This window comes from Protomyctophum bolini (genome assembly GCF_963924005.1).
Source record: "Protomyctophum bolini genome assembly, chromosome: 12".
Taxonomy (NCBI): domain Eukaryota; kingdom Metazoa; phylum Chordata; class Actinopteri; order Myctophiformes; family Myctophidae; genus Protomyctophum; species Protomyctophum bolini.
Genome location: NC_137873.1, coordinates 22,267,887 through 22,295,671, shown reverse-complemented (window position 1 = coordinate 22,295,671; position 27,785 = coordinate 22,267,887). Strand labels below are relative to the sequence as shown.

At 43.2% G+C, this 27,785-nt stretch overlaps 1 protein-coding gene across 2 annotated transcripts in view; it reads left to right on the top strand.

Annotated features, from left to right (window-relative positions):
- The first annotated feature begins 2,530 nt into the window (after positions 1 to 2,530).
- st6galnac5a (ST6 (alpha-N-acetyl-neuraminyl-2,3-beta-galactosyl-1,3)-N-acetylgalactosaminide alpha-2,6-sialyltransferase 5a) overlaps positions 2,531 to 27,785 on the top strand; it is a 37,816-nt gene continuing 12,561 nt past the window's right edge. The window contains exons 1-3 of one of the 2 annotated variants that reach the window (XM_080778031.1): positions 2,531 to 2,671; positions 5,060 to 5,269; positions 24,860 to 25,272. In XM_080778031.1, coding sequence (XP_080634157.1) covers positions 2,657 to 2,671; positions 5,060 to 5,269; positions 24,860 to 25,272 — 638 coding nt within the window. In that variant the 5' untranslated portion in view covers positions 2,531 to 2,656. Of the gene's footprint in view, positions 2,672 to 5,059; positions 5,270 to 22,517; positions 22,800 to 24,859; positions 25,273 to 27,785 lie in introns of those variants that run through there. The other variant, XM_080778032.1, reaches the window with a different exon arrangement.

Genomic DNA, 27,785 nt, shown 5'->3' with positions numbered 1-27,785 from the left:
TCTCGCCCCTTTGCCAACTCGCCCACGCGAAAAGTGACGGCTCGCCCCGAAATTTCGAAAAGTGAAGATGGCTCGCCCCAAGCCGTGGATAGCTCGCCCCCAAAGCGTGGATATCTCGCCCCACGGTGTGGATATCTTGCCCCATGTTTATTTCATGTTTATTTGACCTTATTTCTCATATTAGAACATTTAGAATCAATGTTGTTTGTCAAAGGAGAACATTTAGAACCAGTTTGTTGTTGTTGTTGTTGTTGGTCAAATGAAAATTATGCATGATAATGATGATAATGAATGACTCAAATCATCTTCTACTAGATAGTTCCAGTGATCCTGGACTGCACCAACACAGAGTAAATAAGGTGGTTGAGCGTGTACATTCTAAAGTACTCAGATGATACAACTTTAATTTCTCGCGTTGTATATATTTTTTTGTTCGACTTTCTTTGCTGCTAGTATTGCATTATTTCATACAGAAGGATGGTCTTCCTGCTTTCTTTGTCGCACCTCCAACGGTGCCATGGAGGACTATGCATGGCAGGGGCGTCCTCTTCCCTGAGCCGAGCGTAAGCCTGACCGCATACCAGAAAGGTAAGTTTTGCTGCAGGGTCATCAGCTGGGGGCCACCATTCATGGATGTTTCGCCCCTTATCCAGAACATCTCCTGGTGGCGGGGCAGTGAACAGGGACGTCTCCCTGACAACCCCTGCAGCGCAACTTATTTTGATGTTCCCCCCCAAGACTTGTCTCGTCGTCTCAGCCAGAGCCAGTGACTTGCTTTCTCTGCTTCCTCTGACAGTTCTTTAGTGGTCTTGCTCAGTCTGGCTCCCCGTAGCCCTAGCTGCTGCTAGTATTGAAGTATAGCGTTATATTTTTGTTCAACTCATTTTCTTCTATTATTGAAGAAGCGTTGTATATATATTTTTTGTTCAACTATTTTTTAAAGTGGCATCTGTATATATTAACTTGACCATTATTTCACTCAAATAAATGGTTACATTCCTACAGTTGATCTGTTGTTGTTGTTCTTGTTGTAGTAACCACCCAGCACACTCAAGCTAAAGAGGCTGATGACCCCTTGGGCCCCCTCCACTCTCACTATAACTAGACACTTTACCTCCCCTCTCCCTCTCTCTCTCTGTTTAAAAGAAGACCGATCTTCCCGTTGGGGCGACCGATCTTCGCCGTTTGGGGCGAGTTGGCAAAGGGGCGAGCCGTCTCGTATTCCTCCACCCTGCCCTGAGCCACTGCCGCCCCATAGCTTATGTTGCGCAGTCTCCCATTGCTACCTCTGGTGACTGTGATAGTGACTGTGGATTAGGGCCTGGTTTATACGTTTTCCGTACGACAGTGTCTGTGAAAATAGATGATCTACAAGCTTACAACGCGTAGCCATCCGACCCGTTGTGAGCTTGTAGATCAACTATATTTCAGCGCATTAGTTCCTCCACAAGGTATTGTGCCTCTCCCTCAGGAGAGGAGGGCCCATTCATTCCATATAAGAAGATTATAGTGTGCACAATCACCGGCCATGGGGTGAAACATTCAACAGTCCCTGTCTGTCTGTCTGTCTGTCTGGGGCTAAATGCACTAAGTGAATTCTGTAGTGTCTATTGTGTAGCAGATTGCCATGATGGACGAATGTGTGTGGAGACTGGCAGTGATACAGCTGGTTTAGGGGGTGAGGAGATTATCTGGATTATCATGTCAGTCTAAAAACACCTCTGATGCGCACAGGTGTTCACACACATGCGATAGGTGCTCACGCATGCATGCACGCACACACACACACACACACACACACACACACACACACACACACTGTGTGCCAGGCCCGCCTGGCCCTGTTTATTGAAATGACAGTGTGTCTGTGTGTGTCCCCCCCCCCCCCCCCCCCCCCGATTGAGTCTGGTTGCGCATGCGCAGACCGTCGCTTTGTATTCAGACAGTCTCAGACGCCCTTAGACTGTAAACACGCTACACGCAGGTCATGGGGGGGGGAGTGGGGGACCCTCGTCAGACATCACAGAGTAACTGAGTATAAGTGAAGGTCCCCTGCTAAATAACGGTCCTCTACACCTTCATAAACTGTGTGCACACAGTTTATGAAGGTGTGTAAAGGACCGTTATTTTATGATGAGTTATAGGCTACATACTGTAGGCCTACTTTAACTCATACTTTTGTGATATCCTACATGTAAATGATATGATTAGGAGTGGGTTTATGATATTGTTGGGCCAGCCGGTCATACTAGATCTTGATCACATGATATGGGAAATGCAAAGATTGAACAAAATCACCCGCTTGCAGCCAGGTATAGTCGTATAGTCGTTTAATTAAAAACTGCTCCTCGCCGGCTGTCTGGCTGCACATGCATGCAGTCACTAGCACTTCAGAGTTCAGACTTCAAACATGGGGGGCTTTATGACCACACAGAGGGATACAGTCAACATCTGTCGCCCTGGTCTCTCCGCTGTAGTGAGATGCTGCTGGATTTCTCGTAAGACACTTGGCTGGCAGCACAGTGCTGGATGCATGCATGCCGCGCCTCTGGCTTGAGGCGGACCCGGGATGCGAACGGATGAGGCTACCATGAGAAAAAGTGGAAACACACGTGCAACAGACCCCCAGGAATAAAGCAGCGTATAGGATCGCAAAATGAAGACACCTATGGTAAAGTATATCATTCATGGCATAATCCACATTAGACAACTGTTATTCTGTTCACATTGCTCTCTTTTGCGCTTCAATCCCATTATAGCCTATACTGTGCAGGCTATAGCCATGTCGGATCAAAAGATTATCTCAACAATAGATCATATATCCAGCTGTGCCGCGCCTCTGTGTCAGTCGACTATTTCACAATGAAAACAGCTTCGTCTAAAATGTGAAATGCAATTGAATATTTTACCAATTGTTGATAACAAATAAAAATATCGCGCTCAGTTTTATTTCTTATATGCATGGGACATTCTTTTTCTCATTATAATAAAAATCTAGACAGTTTATGCCAGTTTATGTGATTGTTTTTCTGGTGTTTTCTGTTTCTGCACAATTGAAAAGTGTTTCGACCTCTTGTCCACCTGTAACTTAATTTTACATTTTAGTCCGAATGATCATAACTTCGACCAACTTCAGTTCCAAATTCATTAAACGGGGAGTGGCGTCGGGATGGTGTGCATGGGTTTGAAGGTTGCGCCAAGCCCATCATCCGTGACTTTACCTTAAACATTAAAATCATCTTAAATGTATCCCTATGAGATAGCATGTTCATTAGTGATATTATCTGGGTTATGTGGTAATTAGTTTGAAGACAATTAAGAGCACAACATAGGGCAGGCTCATGCATACAGTAGCCTAGGCTATATTGTCTCGCCCTTAGCAATGTGTAAATTCAGTGATCCATCAAACGCAGCAGCAACTCCAGGACTTTTCGTAATATGTATAAATGGGTCTTAAGTGGTTATTATATTAATAATCAAAATATGGAATAGTAACTAAAGATGTGGGGGGGGGGGGTGTGGAGTAAAAACTAACATTTGTCTGTATAGTGGAGTAGAATATAATTATAGGCTATAAAGTAGGCCTATATAAAAAAATAAAAAATAATACTTGTATAAAGTAAAAGTAGGCATATAGCCTACATACAGTACATAAGTACAGTCTTCTTCTTAGCGGATCAGCTGTTTCCATCTGCTTCTGTTCTGTCTCTTCCTCTGTCACTCCAACATGCATGTTGTCTCTCTCACCACATCCCAAAGCAGCCATCACACTGATGTCACCATGACTCATGCGTTCGTGTGTCTGTGCCCTTTGTGCCCATATATGGAGCTGAGTGATTTGTTGATGCAACACACTCCATATTTGGACGTAGCTCCATATATGGGCACAAAGGGGGGACACACGCACGCACCGACATGATCTGCTAGGTCTCATAGTAAGTGCTCACTGCGTTCGCAATCACTGCGTTCGCAATGAGACCTAGCAGATCATGTCTGTCTGTCTGTGTGTGTGTGTGTGTGTGTGTGTGTGTGTGTGTCTGTCTGTCCCGCTTTTGTGCCCATATATGGAGCTGAGTGATTTGTGTCACCATGACTCAGACATAACCATATAAGGAGTCCCCAAAGCAGCTATACGTCTGTCCCGCTATCCAAATATGGAGTGTGTGCATCAGCAATCACTCAGCTCCATATATGGGCACAAAAGGGGCCAGGTCCACTCAGCTCCATATATGGGCACAAAAGGGGCCAGGTCCACATATACAGTAACAGCGGGACAGACACACAGACAGACAGACAGACATGATCTGCAGGGTCTCAGCTGCGTTCGCTTCCCGCGTTTGCGTGTCTTACTGGTACTGGTCCTAAAAAATAGACACTACCGTTCTTAGTTTAATGATTTTACTAACCTAATTGATAGAACATGTTTGGTCAATTCATGATGCATAGTAGCATTATTTGTTATTGTTATTTTGAATGCATGGCCATTCAGGGCTCCGTACTGTTCAAATATAGGCTTACGGGTTATTCATGATTTCTTTCTACATGCACGGTTATTTAATATAGTTAATTTTTTAAGGTATTCGTCACTTTTCCTATAGCTAGCCTACTGTTCATTGCTTTGAGAGTAGGCAACACTGTAGGCATACAACTCATTGTTGTATGCCACAAGGTTTGGCACAATATTACATTTTAGATGTAAAGAAATACAGAGACATATTGTTCTTCTTAAGTCTTCTGTCGATCAAAGTTAAACAAACATGACATTCTTATGACTTTGGGATGATACAGTTGCCTCTTAATGCCTTTAAAGTGCTTTAAAAATGCATTCACTGAACGCGATAGTTACTCTCAGAGTTCTTCAGATTCATGCATGAAATGCAGAAAGTCTTCTTCTGGGGGAATGCCGCTCAAACGAAGCTAGAAACGCTTCTAGGCTACTACATAATACATTGGGAGTAATGTGCGCTGATGTACTGGTTTCGTAATAATGTCTCTTGTATCATTAGTCAAAGTCATATGACTAATTGGCCAACAACTGTCTCTCTTTTGTTTGTTTCAGCGCCATGGGGTAGCTGTGTTTCTCGTGATAACTCTGTGTGCCAGCTTGTTCCTTATGTATAATGGCAGCTTCAACAATACTTCAAGAGAGGCGAACGACACTCATATCCGACAGCATGAGCAGCTACGAGAGCCTACTAAAGCCTGTGTCATGGTACCGAAGCCTCACCCGCCCGTCCTCCAGGGATACAGCGGGATCATCGACCATAAGGTGAACATCCATGGCTAAACGGATAGACGTGGATCTGGTTTTGAATTTCGTTGCTGTTGGCTAGAAACCTCATGTCTGTTCGTTTTTCATTGTTACTAAAATGTGAAAAAACCTATAGTGAACTTGTAGATCTGCTATTTTCACTACTTGTGTTGTTAATTAAGTACATTTATGAAAAAACATAAAACATTTGAAACGTGGAGATATGAGGTTTTACTAGTGAGCTGCACTTTTCTTCTGGCCATATACTGTATTTCACATTAATTGTTAGGTCAACACACATGGATAAACATGCATGTACGTAGATGCATGTTTATGTAAATGTATGTGTATAACTGACAGATAGACATAGGTACGCAGATGGATACATACACACTACACAGGGATCTTTCTTTTTTCTTTCATTCTAATTAACAACAGCAATCATCTGTTTGACTCCTAAGAGAGAGCTCCTCTGCTGTGATTCATCACAATTTTCTCAAGCCCGGTGTTACGGCACACTAAATACCCACCTGTCGTTACTAATAATACCTTAGAGTACAAATGAAATCCTTGGCTGGCCGGTTCTCACTTTCTAATTGATAAGCCCAGGAGACTTACTTGCATCTGAAGGCGGTGAACCCTGACGTCATTGCAAGGGGTATATTGACTTCCATGTATTTGCCAAGCCAGGAGAGAACAATCAATGCGCATACTGGAGGATTTGAGGCAATGTGACAGAATAATGAATGATCTTTTCATGCTGCATGTGAGACACAGTATACCATTTTTTACATTTATATTTTATATACAGTAGGCTTAGATTTCTACATTCAGTGTCTGTGCATTCAGGAGGAACTGAAACTGATGTTTAACAAAGTACTTCTGTCATCTCTATTACAGTTTATTTATGGCATGTGGAATATGGACTGGGGCGGATTATGAAGTATATAAAAGGCTAATTGAAATTCAGTCGGTATTATTTGTTCAGAAGTGTGGACCAAACTGCATAAACTGTTTGGCTTGCAGCTCTTGTGAGCAAATCTGAATTAGTGCACTGTTTACGAATGCCGTTCACACAGCAATTGAGTGGCACACAAGTAAATATGAAATGAGTCGGTCATATTTTAATCCAGTTGACAAGGCAAGGCAGAAGCCATTTTTATTCCTCGCTGCCTGAAATGTCAATATTCAGTGACCGTACACATTTTGATTTGATGAGTATTCAGCTGTAACACGTCAGTAAAACTCAGCTATGGATAAGAATTGATTTTCCCCACTGACAAGGGCAGTGAGGCGACAAAAAGCAAGGCCCCAATTTATTCTGCATTAGTTTTTATTTTTATTTTTCTGTTGGCAGTAAACTTTTGGGTAATGACGGTTAGGGCTCTACTGAACATTCCTTATACTTCTTCAAAGTCTGCAGTACATCTTGTCAGAACAGCATTCTCTGTACTTGCTTTTACTGTATAGCCTAGTGCTTCATTGGCATTAACTTGTAAAAGTTATCGTGTCTTTTCTAATAGAATAATATCACACTTATGGTAAATTGTCTGTCATCTTATATTAAGTATTTCAGTAGTAGCTTTTTAAACGACAAGGTTGTTTATACAATTCATTTTTATGATAGCAAGCATCTACTGTAGGAGAGGGTCTGTCTGTCTGTCTGTCTGTCTGTCTGTTTGTTATGGGCCTATAATCTCGCAAACCACTGGACCAATCGTTTCAAAATTGCTTTTGCATTCTGCCAGCAGGCCAAGGAAGATGATGCTTCTTTTCTTTCTTTTTTCTCCTATGACTTTTCTTTATACTGACGTCATAAACAGGCCACATTAAGTCCAAGATCCATATGGAAGCCACTCCGTTATAGACCCCATTGTGTTGTCATAACAACAGTTGACATTTTTCACTTTTTATTGCGATTGATTCTCATCAACTTCTAGTGAATCATTGCCTAAATGTTTGTTGGATCTGGGTTATATTTATTTCAGTTCACACAGTCATACATGGCCTGTTTGACCTTTCACTTATATCGACCTTTCCAAGGCATTGTTGCCTGGCATGCACATTGCAGTGATTCCGTAATTCTCTCAAATTTGTGTGGAGCTTCTCTAGTATCTGAGGATGTCTAGTGATGACATACATACAGTAATACCACCAGGTGTTAAAAAAAGGTAACATTTATGATATTTTGGCTGTAGGCTGTCAAGCTGTTTAGAACAGGGTTGGTCTGTACGGTATGACTTTGAATGGAGGTACTGTATATCTGTCCCCTCAAAAGTGGAACTTGTGTGTCTAAAGCTGGCAGCATACTTCTAATTAAGTCAAAACGTTTTTTTGGCTTGCCGAAAGTGAACACGTTCTCTGTGGTTGAAAATGTTCTATACTCGAACACAAATGGAAAGAATGCTGTGTACTATTTCTCTCCATTAACTAGCTTCCATCTGGTTGTGCTTGTACGTATTCCCTTCAGAGAGGGATTATATAGGTTTGTGTAAGAAGAAATAGAGTCTGCAACACTGGTAAGGAATGAAGAAGATCCCAATGATCGAAATGTTGAATTAATAAACCAGTGAAGCTTAGTTTTCCTTACAAGCGTTGCGGACTATTTCTTCCTCCTGTACTGCAGTTTGTCCAGCACCTGGGCTAGAGTGGATGTGCATGTACTATCAGTCACCTTTATTATATACAGTAGGTTTGTACCGCCTAACCTCTTCAGACCTAACTTCAAAATTGTCCATGATACTGTATGTTGCCGGCAGATTGTGGAAATGAAACAATATAAATCATGAGTGCCTTGAGTTGGCATCAATCGTGCATGATATTCAGTTGTTTAGACAATCTTGGAGATACGAGAACTGTTGAAAAGAACTGCAAGAAAGGCAAGATAATGTGTTTGTTAGTTTGCAACGATGACATTTTGTTATCTTGCCTTGTTTCAGCAAGGTATGCAACAGCCTTAGGTGCCTGATGAAGTAAAAGTGCAAGTGCAACAACTGCATAAGCAAACTTAAGGCCTTTAAATTTGGATCATAGTTGTAAAAAGGGTTACCACTCAGTTCACACCTGTGTGAACTGAGTGGTGCAACTCCCCTCTCTCTTCCCCCCCTCCTCTCTCTCTCTCTCTCTCATTAGCAGGCAACAGTACAGCACTATCTCTCTCTCTGTTTGGCACAACAGCGCCCCTACTGGTAATAATAGTCATACTCGTGCTCATACATAGGTGAACGTCACATACATAGGTGAACAACACGGACATTGCTGTTCCTTGGAGTGGCTGCACCACTCAAAAACATTACACCAACATTGTTGGTGACTTACTATACTTATACGAGTACCCTAGAGTAAAACGATTTGGTTTTGATTGGTACCCCAACATCGTAGTAGCAAGTAACAAAGAAATAATAAAGAAAAGCAAAAATAAATTGAAAAGTATTTATATTAAGTCAGAGCACAGATTGAGGTGTTTGAAGGTGCTGTGTACAATGGTTCTTAATATTAAATATGTACACACTGCACAGCATGTGTATACATATCTATTTACATGTATCTCTATGTGTATGTACATCATGGTGTGCAGTCTTGATATGTAAAATATCATGTGCCAGTGTGCATGATATGTGTTTAAATATTGGGGCAGATGATTGAGGGGGGCTATGCGTGATTTATTGACACAGAGCTCCCTCTCACAGGCAGACAGCCAGTTGGAGGGCAGGGGTGATTTGCATTTCTGAAGCTTGTTAATAGTTATTCCTTGTCTGGTCATTCACAAACCCGATTGTCTGGGGGAAGTAGCTATTTCACAGCCTACTGCCACTGCCAGTGGCTTTGTAGCTACGATGTCACTTGCCAAGTGAGCATCTGAAACAGTCCTTGGTTGCGATTTACTATCATGTACGGTTATTATTTCAATTGAACCAAATGAGGCATCACCACACTAGGACATGCACACAACTGCACATTGTAACTTAATATCAATGGCAAAAAATGTGACAGGGAGGCCACGCTGTCATTCGACTGTCTTGATTTGTTTTGAATTTTGATGTGATTCTTTTTGTCACTCTACTGAAAGATGTTACATACATTAGAAATTATTCGCGGCAAAAAAATAAAATAACTACAGAATATTCCACAAAACTTGTCCTATCACTCAGTTGGGTGGCAGTGGCAATTTGGTAGAGCAGCCATTTGAGATCTGACAGGTTCCTAGTTCAATCCCTGACTCCTCATGGCTTCACGTCCCTGAGCAAGACACAGATCCCTAAATGCTCCCTATGTGCAGGTGCCTTGCATGTGTGCGTGTGTGCATGCGTGTGTGTAAAATGTCGCTTTGGTTAAAGGTGCTATAGAAATGCAGGCCATTTACTCTGAGGGAAAGTCTTTTCTATGATGTCAACTTGACTTTGACTGAACTGAGGGCTAAGCCCTCAGTTCAGTCAAAGTCAAGTTGAATTGAATTGAATTGAGGGCTAACAATGTTAATAGGCTTGGAGGCCAGTCAGCTCGAGATGAGACGAGGAGTGAGGGGAAACTCACAAAGTGTGCTGAGGACATAAGAACATGGAATGTGGGTTGGACTGAGACCGTTGGAACAAAGAAGAAAAATACAACTAGTGATCAGTTATTATCAGGGAGCGAATGAGAAAGGAAAGTGGAACCAGGGAAGGGTATAAGGGCAGAGAAACAAGATGAGGCCAGACGTTAGAGGAAGCGTTACAGATAGAGAGACTGAGAGAAGAGGCAAAAGAAGGGATAGAGAAACATAATGGAATGGGAACGAATGTATAATATCCCAAGGGACTTCCTCTTTTCCACACACACCATCCTCCTGTTTAATTTTTCCAAGGGGGAAGGGGGCTGGAAACCACTTATTTCTGTCTCTCTGTGGACATGGGAGATATGGGGCACAGGTTTCAACCTGGCATCCTTACTATATATAATACTGTATTTTATTTTATCTGTACTGTATTTTCAACATTTTCAAACACGCCCCAAAAAGTAAAAATAAATCACATTGCGACACATTGTGAGCTTTTGGGGGGAAAGAGAACCCTGAGACAGAGGCAGCACCAGCCACCTCTCTCAGGTTGCGTTTTAGACACACAGCTGACACAACAGGGACGAGCAGGTGTCTAAGGACTAATGGAAGCTGTAACACAGAGCGACTTATCAAGTGCAATTGCTGTCAGGTTGGAAGGGGTCACCCTTATGCTGACTTGCCGTCAAACAAGGCATTTGAAGGTTTTGCTCGTGAGGATCACACTGATGGCTTAGTGGTTTCTACTCGTAGCTATATTGCCCTAGAGAGCAGTTACTGCTCAAACCAAAAAAGAGAAAAATGCCCATAAGGTATACAGTAGCAGATAGTCTATGACTTAGAAGTAGTGTTGTCAAAGTTACTCTTAAACAGTAATTTATTACTTATTACTTAAAAGAAAATGTTACACTACTTATTACTCCCTGTCAAAAGTAACTAGTTACTTATTACTTTTTTTCTTGCCCCCAGTAATTGCATCTTTTGTCCCCAAAACTTAGCATTTTCAACATTAGCAGCCTCCCCTATTCTGCAGTGTTTATTTAACTGTGTACTGTACACCACACCTTCTTCCATATGCACAACTTGCATCAGACAATAATGTTCATCTCTTCTTTACATACTCAAAATAATGCGAATACTTCCAAGTAGTGAATAAAACGCTTTGTGGGGCCGGTGTCTCCTCCACCTCCTCCATGTTTAGTTTGTTTACTTCTCTTGCAGTTTAACAACACGAGTCACACACTAGTTTGTTTTTCCGCGTTCCGGTCGGTTTAAGGCCCGCCCTTCTGCATCCGATACGTCACACGTACAGACAAGTGCACATCGTTTCCATATCCGCCCTTGAGTCTAAATCTATCAGCAGCCTGCAAAGCAACTCGACCCCAACCCAGTCTACCATTATAAATAAACACTCAAACCCACAGTTCGTGAAAATAGTAACATGTTACTTTTGTAATATTATTACTTAAAATGTGAAAGTAACTAGTTACATTACTAGTTACTGGAAAAAAGTATAATATTACTGAAAGTAATATTACTTTAGTACTTGACAACACTGCTTAGAAGTAACTAACTTACACTAGCCATAATATTCAGAACACAAAAATGGCAGCTACCTTTGTAGTGCACATAGTACACCAAATTGAGGACCAGTGAGACACTGACAACCAACAACAGATCTACATAAGAGACATTTATTTAGCCACATTTCAGCTAGAAGGACTGACTTGGCTGGCTAGGAGGGTGACTTTGATAAGACCTAGGGCACACTGTGGTTGATAATAAGTCCAAGGAGAATTAAGCCATCTGTGTCAAGGAGACATGACGAGGCATTTCTCTCCCCATGCAGCTCTGGTAGCAGCTGGAAAAGTGAGATGGTTAATATTTCATCTCAGACAGACAGCCACATCTTGCATGGGTTTTGTGAGCAACAAAACCATTTTTCATCCTTCATTAGGTTTTCACTATGCAATCAAACAGCTGGAGGGTGAGACAGAAAACTCCCCAATTACGGCTTTTATAGCCACGGTAATTGGATCGCTTTACTGAATCTAGTTGTTGCACAATATGTGAGTGTGGTCATGATTGTGATATATGTGACATGCAGTATGTCTGCACATGAGTACATCTTTGTTGGCAGAGAATCCGAATTATGCGAGTAAAAACACTAATGAAAAAGCACTATAACATAAAAAGTATAGACAGTAACTAAACAAACACTAAAGACTAATGCTGCCAGTTACTCTGAGGCCTCCAGTTTGGCTGACATGGGGAGAACTGGCATTTCGCTATGCCCCAGTGATCCCAATTTGGACAAATTCTGAGATCTCAACTTGTCTCCAATGCAATCCCTTCCCGCCAAACATAACAGCTTCAGGCATCTTCCATTTCAAGTCTGAAAAGCAATTATGGATGAAGGGGGACGTTCCCTCTCGATAAGCATTCCCTCGATGGAGTAATCTCACACCCATTGCGTTTTGGCATTCTCTGGTTAGGGGGAATCGTTGGTGAACTCATACATTCCCCACACAAAGAAAGACATTTCCCCGCAGCCAGCATTGTGAGCTGAATGGCTGATTTCATGCTTTTCTGTGTTTTAACCTTTGGCGTTTGGTAAGCTGAAGCTTGTTGGGTACCCTTTTTACGGCGGCTCCGAGAGAGCTGTGAAGGATGTGGAAAAGGTTAAACTACCGGTATGATAAATGGATGATATACCTTTTTGCGAGACATCAATAAATAGATGAATGGCCGGCTGTTTAGACACCAGTAAGAGCACAGACATGAAATGGTAGAAGTAAACATTCAAATGATGTCCTTCCCTTGTTGTTTCCCCACCATTCTCTCTCGCCCCCCCCCCCCTCTCTCTCTGGTTCTTCTATCGACTGTCTCTGGAGGCACTCAGGGCTCGGTTTGCAATTATTCAGCATGTGCTTCATGGAGAGAAAGAACTAATCAGACTATTAGTGCTTTGGCGTAACCTCCCTCTTTATAATGTGAGAGAGGGGCACTATCAGATTAGTGACACAGCAGATGTCAGGGTTTTTTTATTAATGTTTTAGGACTTACAATTTGCCAAATTATTGTGTAAAAAGGGCTAAAACCGGTGAAGCTTTATACGAACCATGTTTAAGATATATAAACTGTTGTATACAGTGAGGGGAGGCTGTCATGCAATCAAACAGGTCACAGGTATGATCATACCAAACAGAAAGGCAGAAGTGCCTTTGAGCGAATAACTAAATCTCTACCTGCTTGGTCACTAATCCAAAGACTGCCTGGCTGCTAAACCTGTATTTTACAGCTTATATTTCAGAAGAAAAAGTTGTTGAAGAAAACGCTGTGGTAAGCAAAGAATAGAAAAGTCGACCGGTCTTAATTACAGGGAAGACTTTGATGTATATTCCCCCATCTGTCCCTGTTGAGCAGACAGTGTCACGGTTGATCATCAACTGTTCTTTGGTCTCCTGCTCCCGTCGACGCAACTACTGATTATGCTTCTGCAAGGTGCTGTAAAGTAAGAGTTTTATTGAATGTGCGCACCCCCCCTTCACCATCCCCCTCCCTAGCACTCTCCCATCTCCCACCCTGGGGGAATCCATATCAATTCAGGTTAAACAGAGTCTCTTACTCAAAGATCAACAGCAGGAATCTGCCATGGGACCTCAAGCCTCTGTAGTGTAAAACAGCACATTATTTCATGTAGTGTTTGGCGCTATCTACTTGCAGCCCCTCAGGCAGGAGGCATGCACGGATAGTTGAGTCATATCCTAGATTTGTTTTTAAATGAAAGGCTGGCTAAGCCTCATGGATAACAGTGAGGTCACACAACAGCAAAGCTTTCCACCATGGGATACATATAGTATCTGGTCTATCACTAGACCATAAAGAGCGTCCATCTTAGCAAGTCATTCTATCTTGTGAAAATCTAATCTAGTCATTTGGGAAATTTGACTTTTTTCCAATGCAACCCAAATCATTTTTACTTTGAGAATTTTCATGATTTGGTACTGCATCTTCAAGCTATTGGTGGGATGTACAGTGTACCTTACATGACACAGGTAATGGAACATAGGTCTCACTTCTCACTCAGAATGTACAATTTTAAGACAATTGGTTCAAGTTTATTGTTACATCTTGTGTACAGGTACATAAGAGTAAAGCGTAATTCTGTTTGGACCACATACTAACAGATCTTGACTAACTAACAAGTATTTTGTTGAAAAGCTAATAGGATTGTACGTGCCTGGGTGGGTACGTGGGTGGGGATATGGTTAATAAAGCTAAAAGTTGCAGATGGTTCCCTGAAAAAAAAAGAAGAATTGCTGGTGTTTATGAGGCGAAACAGAGTCCATTTCCCCTGGCTCGTTATCAGAGAGAGTGCTAATGCCATCTTCCATCATCATCTAATTAATAATGCAGCAGACGGGCCTTGATGAGCATGCCATCACATGCAGAGCTAATAACCAGGAGGGACTGTGGGAGGCCTGATAGCAACTGCTCCTGTTGTCACAACCGCAAAGACCAAACGCACAGCAGACGGCTGAGTCGTGTGAAGTGAGGTGAAAAAGGACTGAGGATTTTAGGGCAGTATATGTGTGCGTGCGTGTGTATTTCTGTACTGTATGCAGCACGCATGTCTGTGAGTCGCTGGAAACATGCAGATAATGTGAGGTGAGGGGAGGGGAGGGGATGTCATCTTTCATCAGTAGATCTCCTTGACAATAAACATTAGTCTTGCACAATTTCATTAGCATTTCCCCTTTTAAAAGAATGCATGGGCACAGACTGGACAGACTGGACATTACGGCAATTTCTGATAAACATGTCTGTACACGCGCGAGCACGCACGCAATGCACGCAATACACGCAACGCAGGCAGGCAGGCACACACGCACCCATGCAAGTCACGCACGCACCCACGCAGATCATGGACACACAGATGCAAGATGCCCATACACATGCAAAGCATGACAGTATGAAATCTGTCTCTTCCCCATGAGATCGTACCATGGCTTAACGACTGTTGTCACTGGCAGCTGGTGCTTTAGAGCCTCCCCCCCCACACATACACACACACACACACACACACACACACACACACAGAACTCCCTATCACTCCCCCCAGACACACACACACACACACAGAACTCCATATCACTCCCCCCAGACACACACACACACACACACACACACACACACACACACACACACACACACACACACACACACACACACACACACACACACACACACACACACACACACACACACAGAACTCCATATCACTCCCCCCAGACACACACACGCAGCACGTCACACGCACGCACGCATGCTTTTTTGTACTATCTCTCATTATCCTCTGTTCCACAAGCAGATAATGGACTGTTCCCTAACCAGAACAGAATACTTAGTGGGGAAGATGTTTTGAGGTGGTGAACTATATAATTTCCTTTAGATAGACAGCATAGAAGCCGCTGTGTTTTATTAATGTCTTATGTTCATATTCTGGGGCTTGTTGCCTTATTGCCAAAACACAGCACAGTAATTGCTCCTTGGGGTTTTGACCTGACATGGTTTGTTAATCTCACATTCGGAAACAATCCCACGGTCTAGGAGAAAAAAAAAGGTGCCACTTTCAAATTATGAGATTCTTGCCAAATACAAAGTTGTCTTTCCCATCGTGAAACATTTGGCAATCGCAACATAGCATGTCATTCCATGGTTACAGTACATCATTTGATTTGTGTGTTCTGTTACTTCACATCTATCGCTGAATCTGTAGGCTAGTGGTGCCAATGGCTACAAACGTACTGCCTCTGTGGAGACAGTCAGGTGGTGGCTTTGTATGCTGCTTTTGCTCTCTCGGATATTTTATATAAAAAAAGGCATGCAGGTGCTGGGTCTCAGCACACAGTCATGGTCTGTCGCTGTCCGTCCATGGTGGTGCGGAAACATTTGCAAGTCAATGTAAATGTAATTTAGGACAAATTCCCTGCCATTGACCGAGATTTCCATCAATTCAAATCCACCCGTTGTCTACCTTCAGCGAAATATTCGGTCAATTAAGGGTTTTTATTGATTATGTTAGATTGCGTTCTTAGCAACATATGCCTCTTGGTTGTTAGGCGATCGAGTAAAAACGATATTAACCGGAATTAAGATCGGTTAACATTTTTTCAAATGCAGAGAATTCATTAATAAATACCCGACAGTAATGTCTATTCTATCGTGACTGGTAACCGGTTTTCTATTTTCTATGGCCTTCATGTTGTGTGGCTTACTTTGTGTTTATGATTAGGATATCAGCTATTTTACAACTTTTTTCATGATTTTATCTGAAGGGGAAGTCGAGATGAGACTCTGTGCTGAGTTTTATCTTTCTGTTTCTTTCTCAACTCCCTGCATCTCGTGTAACAAAAAAGGGTGGAGGGGGCTTTTCCTGAGCACTGAGTTGATATGAAAATTAAGAAATGTTGCTTTTCTAAGTCATTATCTCATTGTTATTGATTCAGTCGTAGCAGAGTAGGCAATAACTGCGCCTGTCTTTCAAAAGCATTGACACAATGAGAGAATTATAAGAATAAAGTAACCGCTAAACAGTGCGGCTAGATTACCTGCAAACAGGTTATCTGAAATTTGCTCTATCATCAACCCTTAACGTCATTAATGCACGCCTGCGGTGCCGTAGGAACTCGCCCACAGGGCGAGTTACAAAAGGTATCGCAGAAGTGCATTAATGACATTTAAGAACACCCTCGAGTGTAATATTGCAATTATACAACAGCCTTAAAACGTAGAGAATTGCTGAAAAATTGAAAAAAAAAACGACCACAAATGTCCCAAGAAACTAGCTAGCCTAGCCACTGAGTCTGCTGCGCTCTGAGAGAAAAGCACGGCTGAATTGTTTGTTTTGATTAGCCGTTGAAATAACCACGTTATTTCAACGGCTAGAAAGCTGTTTCAACCAATCAGATTGCTTCCTCAAAACAACAATGTTGTATAATCTGTATTCAGCTACACACAAGCGCACGCTCAAATCTTAAAGCATTAACCTTTACAATATACCACATGATACCTTATGGAAGAATGCCACTGACCCCCCCCCTCATGATGTGTCTCTCCAAACACACTGCCCTACATTCCTTGGCCTCCAAAGCATTTCCTCTGACAGCCACTTCTCTTCCTTGCTCCTCTGTTTCATCTATCAGATACAGTATAACATACATTTATCTTCACCTCCCTCGCCCACGTTACTCGTCACCACCCTCAGGAATTCTCTCTTTCTGTCAAACATGTTCTCTTTTGTTCTCTCCACTGTCTCATTCTCCCATACTTCTCTTTTTTAGTCTCCCTTGTTCTCCACGCTCCCTCTTCCGCCTTTCTTTCTGACTGCTTCTCTTTGCTCTCCATTCTCCCATCTTGTTCTCCTGCCTCCCTCACTCTCTAGCTATGGCTTTCTCTAATAACACTCTTTCAGAATCATACCCTTCCCTTGAGTTCCTTCCACTGTCTTCTTGGCGGCATGTCTCCTGATGCAGCGTCAGACAGAAGCTGGGGGAGATGTTTTCCCCCCTAGCAGCTAAATTGCGTCTCATCTTTTTGGATTCCTGCTCCAGCAATCATCCCAGCGGGTAAATGTGTTTGTGGGGGTCTCTCGGCCTGGTCTGAACTTTCCTCATTTTGTTCGAATTCTCCCACACTTAAGCTTGTCTGTATCTCTCTCTCTCTCTCTCTTTCCTTTGCATGTGAATTATATTACCACGACATGCCCAAAATAGTGATACAAACTTTAATGTGGTTAAGGCGAAATTTACACTACAAACACCTTTCTGCTGTATAACGCGGTTGTTAGGCATAAATAAGCCAGCTCTCTATCCATTTCCCTTCATCTGTCTTTCTCTCATTGTTTTCCTTTATATATTTCACTTTTTTCACCCGCTGTCATGAGCGGGGGTTTGGGGGTGGAAGCAAGTATAGTGTATGATGTATAATATGGTGACCTGTGCTGGCAACAAGCGAGCTGACATGTAGCCAATTAGGGAGAGTAGTGTGAGCAGTAACAAGGTGCAACCTGAATGCATCTGCACTTACATGGGCCTGACACACTGGGGTGCCTGTCTGTACGTGTTTCCAGCAGCACATACAGGCGAGAGCTCACAGACACAGAGCGGACGTGTTTGATCTATTGTTGGGGTCAACCCCGCTGGACAAGGTTAGGAGAGTGGGAGAAGTAGGAGCTGACCGTATCTTTTTCTGTTCTTTGCCCCTTGTCCAGGAGATGAGGAAATCTATAGATTAATGATTTGGTCTCCCACCTTCAGGGCAATGTTGGAGCACACATGAGGTGTTATTTTAGTGTTCTGTTCGCAGCGGGGCTGGCGAGTGAAGGCTGAGGAATACAAGAAGTGCCCTTCTCCATACTGGGTTAGACAATATTTGAACAGTCGCCCCTCAATGAACTACAAGCCACAATGTACTGTACACAAACAAACCAAAAAAATCAACAAATGAATGAATGAACGCATGCACACACATGCGTGCACACACACACAGATAATGTACGTCAGTTGTACAGCATCACAGATGTGGATCCATACGCATGCACGACCACAAACACATTCACGTACAGTACGCACGCACTCGCGCACGCATGCACACACACACAACCATCTGCACATGCATAACAAACACAGACACACTCCCACACACATAGACCACCGTAAAATCCTCAGTCCTTTTTCACCTCACGCGACTCAGCCCACACACACACACACACACACACACACACACACACACACACACACACACACACACACACACACACACACACACACACACACACACACACACACACACACACACACACACACACACACACACACACACACACACACACACACACACACACACACACACACACACACACACACACACACACACACCTAACAAGATCACCAGCAGTGCTTGTCACTCATCTCTTGCCCATTCCCATTCTTGTCCCATTCAAACTTCAGTCAGGGTATTTTAATTTGACCTATGGGTATTGTTATTCATTGCCCTCCATCAAAGTTGTCTTTTCTTTCCAGGGGGGCTGGCAGGAAATTCTGTCCTAATTAAGACCACCGCATTGCCACGGCAGGAGCTGTCATCTTTGTGTGTGCAGGGGGGCTTGACTTCTTGACTGGCCATGGTTCATATCGATGCACCTTCCCTCTTCCTCTCCTTACACTCTCTTCCTTTGTTCATTAGCTCTCAGCGGTGCATGTCTGTCTGAGTTCTCTGTAATGGCACGTCTGTATGGGGCGGCGATCTGACCAAAAGCCAAGCCACGCAATGTAGAAAGTGAATAAATGTAGTAAAATGAAAAACAGTATGTGAAGATGAGATGTCCATGCAGGGTGGATTGAATTAACCACTATGACTCACAAGTGGCTGCTCAGTGCTCACACACGGCACATCTAAACAACATGGGAAAGGTTAAATGCTAGCTAGCAAGGACCTAATATCAGTCGTGTGAGGCGAGAATGATGATAATGATGGCAAGGCGAAGCCATGCCCACAAATGACGCTTCACACACTGTGGTCTGGCACGACTGAAATGGCATCGGCTTTGGTTGTGAGTGTTGTCAGTCGAAGTTAATATTGCATCGAATGTACAACAAGCACAGCCAATTAAAGCCTGGAAGTTATACTTGAACCCTATAGGGGACATATTTCAAATTTGAACTATTTATAGGCCTACAGCAGCATCAACGCTAGACTCCATCGTTTTCTGGTGCTGGACTCAGTCTACTCTCAATGGATATCAATAATATCTTGAAGTGGAAAACTGAGCTTGAGAGACTTAGGGTGGATATGCGAGGCTAGGCAAAGATTGCTTTCTGTGCACATATCCTTATGTGATTCACGGGTGCAAGAGAATGAGGTTTATGGTTTTGCCAACATAGTCTCATCTCAGTACCAGGAGTTGTAACCAGCATGGAGCTGTCTGCAGGTAAAGTGTTGACAAAACAGTCTACCTGACATTCATATTTATTTTTGTACTTTAAAAGGCCACGAGACACCGATTGTAAGATTGTGTGTTTTGCAGCATTAGTATATCCAGGGCTACAGTAATAGGCCTGTAGTAATAGTATGCAAATAGAAGCCACATGTAATAATAGTTCAAATGACTGTAATCATTGAAAGCCCCCAGGCTCCCTGCCATTCCGGTGCCTCCATCACATCCCTCTAGTCTACTCTATAGGATCTAATCTCTAGCTCCTTATACTCGCTGCCCTGCAGCGCTTGTCTGTCTGTCTGTCTGTCTGTCTGTCTGTCTGCATTCTGTCTGTCTGTCTGTCTGTCTTTCTGTCTGTCTGTCTGCCTGCCAGCCAGCCAGCAAATACTGTAGTAGAATTGGAAGATTTCTCTAAATGGTTCCTTTTAAAACTGCAGCTGAATTCCCCTTTTTCTTGGTCATTGCCTCCAACTGTTGCAAACTGTTGCAATTAAATATAATTCTAGCTCTCTGGTTAACGCCTCTCCCGATTTATGCCTTTTTGCATCTTATTTCATATAAAAGAACATGGCATGCTTTTGAGTATCACAGCAGCGATTCTTCTCTGGAATATGTCCGGGCCATTGTGTGGAAATAAAAGGCATCTTAAGAGGCTAAAGGCAAGAGGGCTGTATTTACTATAATTTGTCATGTCCCCATGTAGCACAGACAGAGAGACAGACAGACAGACAGACAGACAGACAGCATCATGCTGGGCTGGATGATTGCAGCCTCTCAGTGCTCACATTTATCCACCATATCCTCCATTTCGTCCTCATCCCAGCATTCTAGAAGACCCAGACTTCTCACTAAGCCCCCCCCCCCCTACTCAATTGCACTCCCCACTAGATTCACCCACATAAAATCAATAACCACAATTGAAAGCTATTTCTGTGCTAAAAGAGGGCCATGGTCAGCCATAATGGTTAAGTTTGCTTCTTCCCCAGGCGGCCCGAGCTTGGCGGATAAAAGAAGAAACTTATATCTGATTTCATGTTCCTACTCCCCGTAACAAACATGCACGCACGTTTTTAATGTTGGTTATTGCCTGTGGGAGGCAATGGACTCCTCTGAACAAATCAGTCCAGCTAATCTGCATAAATCCAATACCAATCATATAATATTTATTATTCTAAGTCTGCGCGATTCTTTCAGCAGCGGTGGGGTGGGCCTCTCAACAACATTGGAACACATGAACTCTTGTCTGGAACTCACTTAAAAGCGTTATATACCACATAATTAAGTAACTATGTGGGCAAATGGCAAAAAAAAAGAAAAAGAAAAAAGACATTGGTACAAAAGTCTTCAGATGAAACAAATGGACTTGAAGCGTATTCAGCATTTTAAAGTAGCACAAATGTGCCGTCTAATAACAAGTTACAACCCCCCTTTCTGTTTGATCCAACTCCCTTAACACTATTGCCTCACTCTGTTCTCAAGGAAACATCCTTTCCGGGTGGTCTGGCTGGAACAGGTACTTAGCCGTCCTCAGTGTTATCCTTCCTTTACTGATCTCTCTCTTCCAGGTTAATACCTGCAGCTCTCTCATGGCCATGAAATTCTTTTGCCCCCGGCTGTGCATGGGTTGGGCTCTGGCTGGGTGAACTTGGGTGGCTAGGCTGTGATGTGTCATACAAACTGATGAACGAACCGATGATGACGAGGGCTCAGATGCTGACTGAATGTTGAATAGAACCATTTCTGGATCATGGCCCACTTGCAAATCTCAAAAGCATTTGCGAATTGCGGCCCACCCATCTGACTACTTTTGTTATGGGTTGGATCAATGGTGAACGTAGTATACTACCGGTATGCAGTATCACAATGAAAACAAATTTTCTTTTTTTTAAGAAACAATCTGTAATTATTTGGGGCCCATTTGCAATAGTCCTTTGAAATAAAAGAGGAGAGCGGTTTCATTATCTAGCCTTTTCACTCCAGTGGATGAGGATGAAGGTGGTGACTCATCTCCATCAGCACAGCTCATTTGTCTTTTATTGGGGCGCCCTGAATGGATGGCCTTAATGAAACCAGGACAGCTCTGCCACAAGTGGAACGAGGTTACTGTACCTCTCCTCTTCTTTGTCTTTTCTTAAAGGGCAAACAGAAGACCTTCGCAATTGGAACAGCGTTTTGGGGATTTCACACACTTCAATGCAATTGTATTGAGATCTATACCACTTAATACTACAAGAACAAATTACATAAATATGTTAATTATGACTGTGGTAACAGTCTGAAAACAGACTTGAGCTGGGCACCTTTGGATGTGCCACCATTCGGGCGCTATCGCTGTTTTAAGCTGAAAGCCATAGATCTACAAACATCGCCTGTGTCCGCTCTGAGGGGAACGGGGGCGTTTGTTGAGAATTATCAATTGAATGAAACATTCATTTCCAGAATCTCCATTCATTTTAGAATCACCTCAGCATGTTTGGAATGATCCTTAGAATCTCGTGAATGAGTTCAAAATCTTTTAGAATGAGTTCAGGGTGTTTGGAAGAAGTTTGGAATCTTTTGCACGAGTTCAGCATGTTTGGAAGGAGTTTGGAATCTTTCGAATGACTTCAGCAAGTTTGGCAGGAGTTCAGAATCTCTCGAATGAGTTAAGAATCTCCTAAATTAGTTTTGCAGGCCAATTCAGAATTTCAGCAAATTAACTTCCACTCCCACCCCTGTGCGGCTGTGTCAGAGAGTCCATTCTCTCAACAACCATATTGGAAGGCCACATAATTGCGGTTGAAATAGAGAGCATTGACCAAACCATCCAGGCTATTTCTCAGTAATAGTCTGACCAGACACCTTGAAGAGGATAATCTGGCCCACTTAAACTTTCAGGGTAGACGGGAAGGAGAGGGAGACAGAGAACAGTGCCTGTGGATCCACTTAAAAAGTCCCCATGGGTGAAAATGAGATTTTTGACCTGCTCCAGTGGGTGCTGTGTGTTCCTGCCGCTGGACTGCTGTCAGACCCTGGTAAGGAAGGGGAGGCTGCGCCTTGAGAGAAATGGGAGGAAAGCATAGGAGAAGAGAATGAATGGATGCATTCTGTTGGTGGTGGTTCACAACTTCACACCACTAGGACCTCATTATAATAGCACTTCATCAAGCACCGTGGGTGCACTGCACGCACATGTATACTATTACATTATATACACACGCACACGTACACTATTAGATTATATACACACACACACACACACACACACACACACACACACACACACACACACACACACACACACACACACACACACACACACACACACACACACACACACACACACACACACACACACACACACACACACACACACGTCTTCCTTTTTCCGTCTTTCAATTCAAGACCATCTCTCCCTATATCTGTCTCATCTCCTTGCACTGTCACGTTGTAACCTTTCCTCTCTTGTTTCCCTCTCTCAACTCTGCTCTCTTCTCTCTTTCTCACCATTCTGTGTCTGTCCGTCTGTCTGTCTAACCGCCACAGTCAGGCAGAAACCTTGTATCTCCACATTGAATCTTTTTATGTTTTCTTTCTGAAAAGTTTTGAAAATATAGGTATGCCAGGTTGAAAGTGGTTAAGTCTGTCTGTGGGTTTTATAAATATTTAACCAATAAAAAGTATTAAACAAGAGCTTGTGACTAAATAATAACTACATTGGACCCACTAGAACACAGGCAATTTTTCCCCATTTCCTTAAAAGTAACGGTTTTGGACAGTACAAGGTTTCCACCCCGACATACAAACCAGTCTCATTGTTAAACCTGCACTATGTCAAAGTCAGGACATGTATGCTAAAGCTTAGACTCCATCATTGCTCCATAATGTTATAGGCGTAGTGAGGTAAATACTCGTTGATGTTATGAGCATATAAATAACTATTGTGTCTTGGGCAATATTTCAGATCCACATTATTGGGCTCGCTGGGCTTGGCTTGCATGTCATTGACTTTAAGTGCTGTCTTGGAGAGATGTGCTGGAAATAGGGCACCTCCAGAGGGAAGACCCGAACACACATACACACTCACAAACAGCAGGAACGCGCACACACGCACGCCTACACAGTGCGCACACATACAAATAATGCTGCTTATTGCATGAATAGCACATACAGTAGTGCCGCATATGCACAGTACATGAATACTTGTGCGCACACACACACACACACACACACACACACACACACACACACACACACACACACACACACACACACACACACACACACACACACACACACACACACACACACACACACACACACACACACACACACACACACACACACACACACACACACACACACACAGTCTTTATCTTTCTTGGTCTTACATTAACTCTATGAATTACAATGGGCATGGTACATGTGTGGAATAATTCATTGCAATGTGTGTGAACATACAGTACAGGCATGACTGGGTGTACTGTATAATGTGAGAGTTTCTGAGGCAAATCCTCAGTAAGACCCAAAAGGAATATCTCCCACCAGTAAGGGAATATGCCAAGCCACATAAACCTGAGAGCCATAGCATCGCAGCACATTTATCAACAAAGCATTTTCCTCTTTACACACAGTGTGATGCATTCCCACTCCCAAAGGTGTGCATTCTGTCTGCTCTGCATATTGTTGAATAAACCAAGGACAAAATAGAATTTTCGGAACGAGTGTTGCAAAGAAATTAATGGAATAATATATTTTTTTCAAAACACATTTGCGACTTCCGAAGAAAATATAGACCTAGTGTAAAACGAACATGAAAAGCTGTATCCATTGGGTATGAGGAAAGTCAGGAAACCAATTATTTATGAATATATTTAATATTCATTTACAGACAATACTTTTTTGTGCCAAAAAGTTCTAGCTTTTCTCTTCTTTTGTTTGACTCTGCTCTAAACATTTTCTGTTTCCTGGCCTCTCTTTGTCTCTCTTTATCTTTTTAATTTCCATTTCCTACTCACGATTATCCCTCTCTATGTGTCTGTCTGTCCGTCCATGGTCCATCTGTCCATACCACCATCCCATCTCTGCCTCTCAGCCCCTGAAGATGCATTGTCAGACGTGTGCCCTGGTGACCAGCTCGGGCCACCTCATCGGTGGCGGGCGCGGGGCCGAGATCGACCGGGCCGAGTGCGTCATCCGCATGAACGATGCGCCGACGGCCCGCGGCTACGGCCGAGACGCGGGCCAGCGCACCACGCTGCGGGTCATCGCCCACTCCAGCATGCAGCGGGTGCTGCGGAGCCGCCACGAGCTGCTCAACGCCAGCCAGGACACCGTGTTCGTCTTCTGGGGGCCGAGCAGCTACATGAGGCGCGATGGCAAAGGCCTGGTCTACAACAACCTGCGACTGATGAACCAGGTGCTGCCCAAGCTCAAGGTGTACATCATCTCCTGGCAGAAGATGTTGCAGTTTGACGACCTCTTCAAGAAGGAGACGGGCAAGGACAGGTGAGTCAGGGAGAGGGATAATGGGGCAATGGATCCTCTGTGGTACATTATCAATAGATCACGCTCCATGGACAGTGGCAGACAAAGTACTCAACTCTAGCACTTGGGTCAAAGTATTAGATACTATTAGATAAGTATTAGATAGTATTAGATGGGGACCGTATACCTATGTTCTCCAGGTTCTATGTTCCCCACTTACCCGCGCAAAAAAGGTTCTGTGTTCCCCGCGTACAACAATAAACCTAACCTAAACCCAAACCCTAAACCCTAAGGTAAGTGGGGAACATAGAACCTGGAGAACATAGAACCTGGGGAACATAGAACCTGGGGAACACTGGTCAAATATGACTCAAATATGGCTCTGTCAAATTTGTACTTTTGAAAATGCTTAGGGCATCCAGCCGGGTGGTTTGTCACTATTCCTACGGGCTGGGGTGGCACCTGTCAGCAGAGTGTTGGGTGGGAGGAATAGGACAACTTTAAACTAATATTTAAAAAGAAAAAATGAAATTTGTGGAAAAAATACCAATCTTTTATGTGGTTCACTGGCTCAAGACATTTTCAGATGTAGGCTCCTGCACTGGCAGGTGAGTCAGTACGATACAACAGCAGTGACAACACACAGCAATGCGTGTGGGGAGGAATGAATTAGCATGACGACTTAATTGGGGAAGAAAATTGAAGTATAGATAAAGTAAAGTATAGATACATTAAAAGATTTACTTAAGTGCAGTACTCAAATAAATGTACACTGTTACTTTCCACCACTGTCTGAGGACAATAAATATACGGCACACTGTCCCTGCGGTGTGCCCGTGTGCATTCTCTTATACTGTAGTTGGCGAATGAATTGATTTTCTATGTGCAACGAATGTACATACAGGAATAGGCCCGCGAGTCAGATTCCTGCATATTTATTGTGCTTGGTGAATAAAATTATTCTGATATTCAGGCATCACAATGTATCTGTGAGGAGGTAGTTTATTCATAAGCTTTGGTTCAGGCAGGTGATTTCATGCCCACTGATAACAGTGATTAGGGTCATGTTTCCTCATCCACTCATAACCCCTCTGGTTATCTCACCTGTGTGTGTGTGTGTGTGTGTGTGTGTGTGTGTGTGTGTGTGTGTGTGTGTGTGTGTGTGTGTGTGTGTGTGTGTGTGCATAGATAAAACTTCATTGCAGCGACAGCAGTTAGCATGAAACACAAGATAAGAGTTAGGAGTGGAGAAATACAGTGTTAGTGTGTGTGTGTGCGTGCGTGCGTGCGTGTGTGTGTGCGTGTGTGTCAATTGTCTGTCGACATCTAATCTTATAACTATACTTGGCCGATCAATATCAAATTTCTTGTATGCGCTGCCAGCAGGCCAAGGAACTCAATTCCTAAATATTTTTCAAAGGACAGGTCACGTCAATTTTGTGAAATGATAATCACACAGCAATCATCCCTGCAGAATAGGGAGTAAGTGTCCCACTAACCTCCAACTCATCGAATGTAGTGGAAACTGTGGAATTGGCCAATTGCAGACATTTAAAGTTAAAGCCCACAGTTGTGATGTTTCATCCGATCTACAGGATGGTCATGAGTGAGCCCCTCGGCTGTTTTTGGCAAAAACATTTGGTATAGACAGAAAAAAAAGCAGTCCAAGAAGATAGCCAACTCAGGTCCGTTTTAGTCTAGAGCGTTCAAGTGGTTAAGATGAGAAGAGTGCTGCAGTGGCCATATTCCATATTCACATGGCACCCCTTTGGCTCTTTCAATATATCACGCTATGGTAATACAGATTTTGCTGTCTAGTTTAGATAGATGATGGCCACAGGGTATGGGCACTTTTATTACATTACATTTCTACCAGAAGAATTTCATTGTCAATAATCTGTCTCTGTTTCACAATAAACTAACAAACAAATAAATAAATAATCAGTTTCTTGTTGAGTTATGAGAGGTTGGAGAACTGTAATTTAGAGAGTCACCCTAGTGGGCATTAATGCTTAATGAATACACTACTATCATGTCAGAGTCTTCACTCAGAGATGTTCGTGAAGATTGAATTTGACTCCAGCTAAAGACGGACATCACAGGGGAAATTACTGGGGAGAGGATTTGGCGAATAACTTCGACATGCATCCTGCAGAATCTCAGCCTGTGAATATCCATCCATCCATCTATCTTCAACCGCTTATCCGTAGACGGGTCGCGATGGCAACATCTCTATCAGAGAGCTCCAAAATTCCCTCTCCAGAGCAACATTAGTGACTTCCTCCTGGGGGATCCCAGGACGTTCCAAGGCCAGTGAGTCGATGTAATCCCTCCATCTGCGCCTTGGTCTGCCCCGGGGTCTCCTCCCAGTGGGACGTGCATCGAGGACCTCCCTAGGGAGACACCTGAGAGGCATCCTAATCGGATGCCCGAAACACCTAAGCTGGCTCCTTTCCAGGCGAAGGAGCAGCAGCTCTACTCCGAGTCTCTCCCGCGTGACTGAACTTCTCACCCTATCTCTAAGTTGCCAGTCT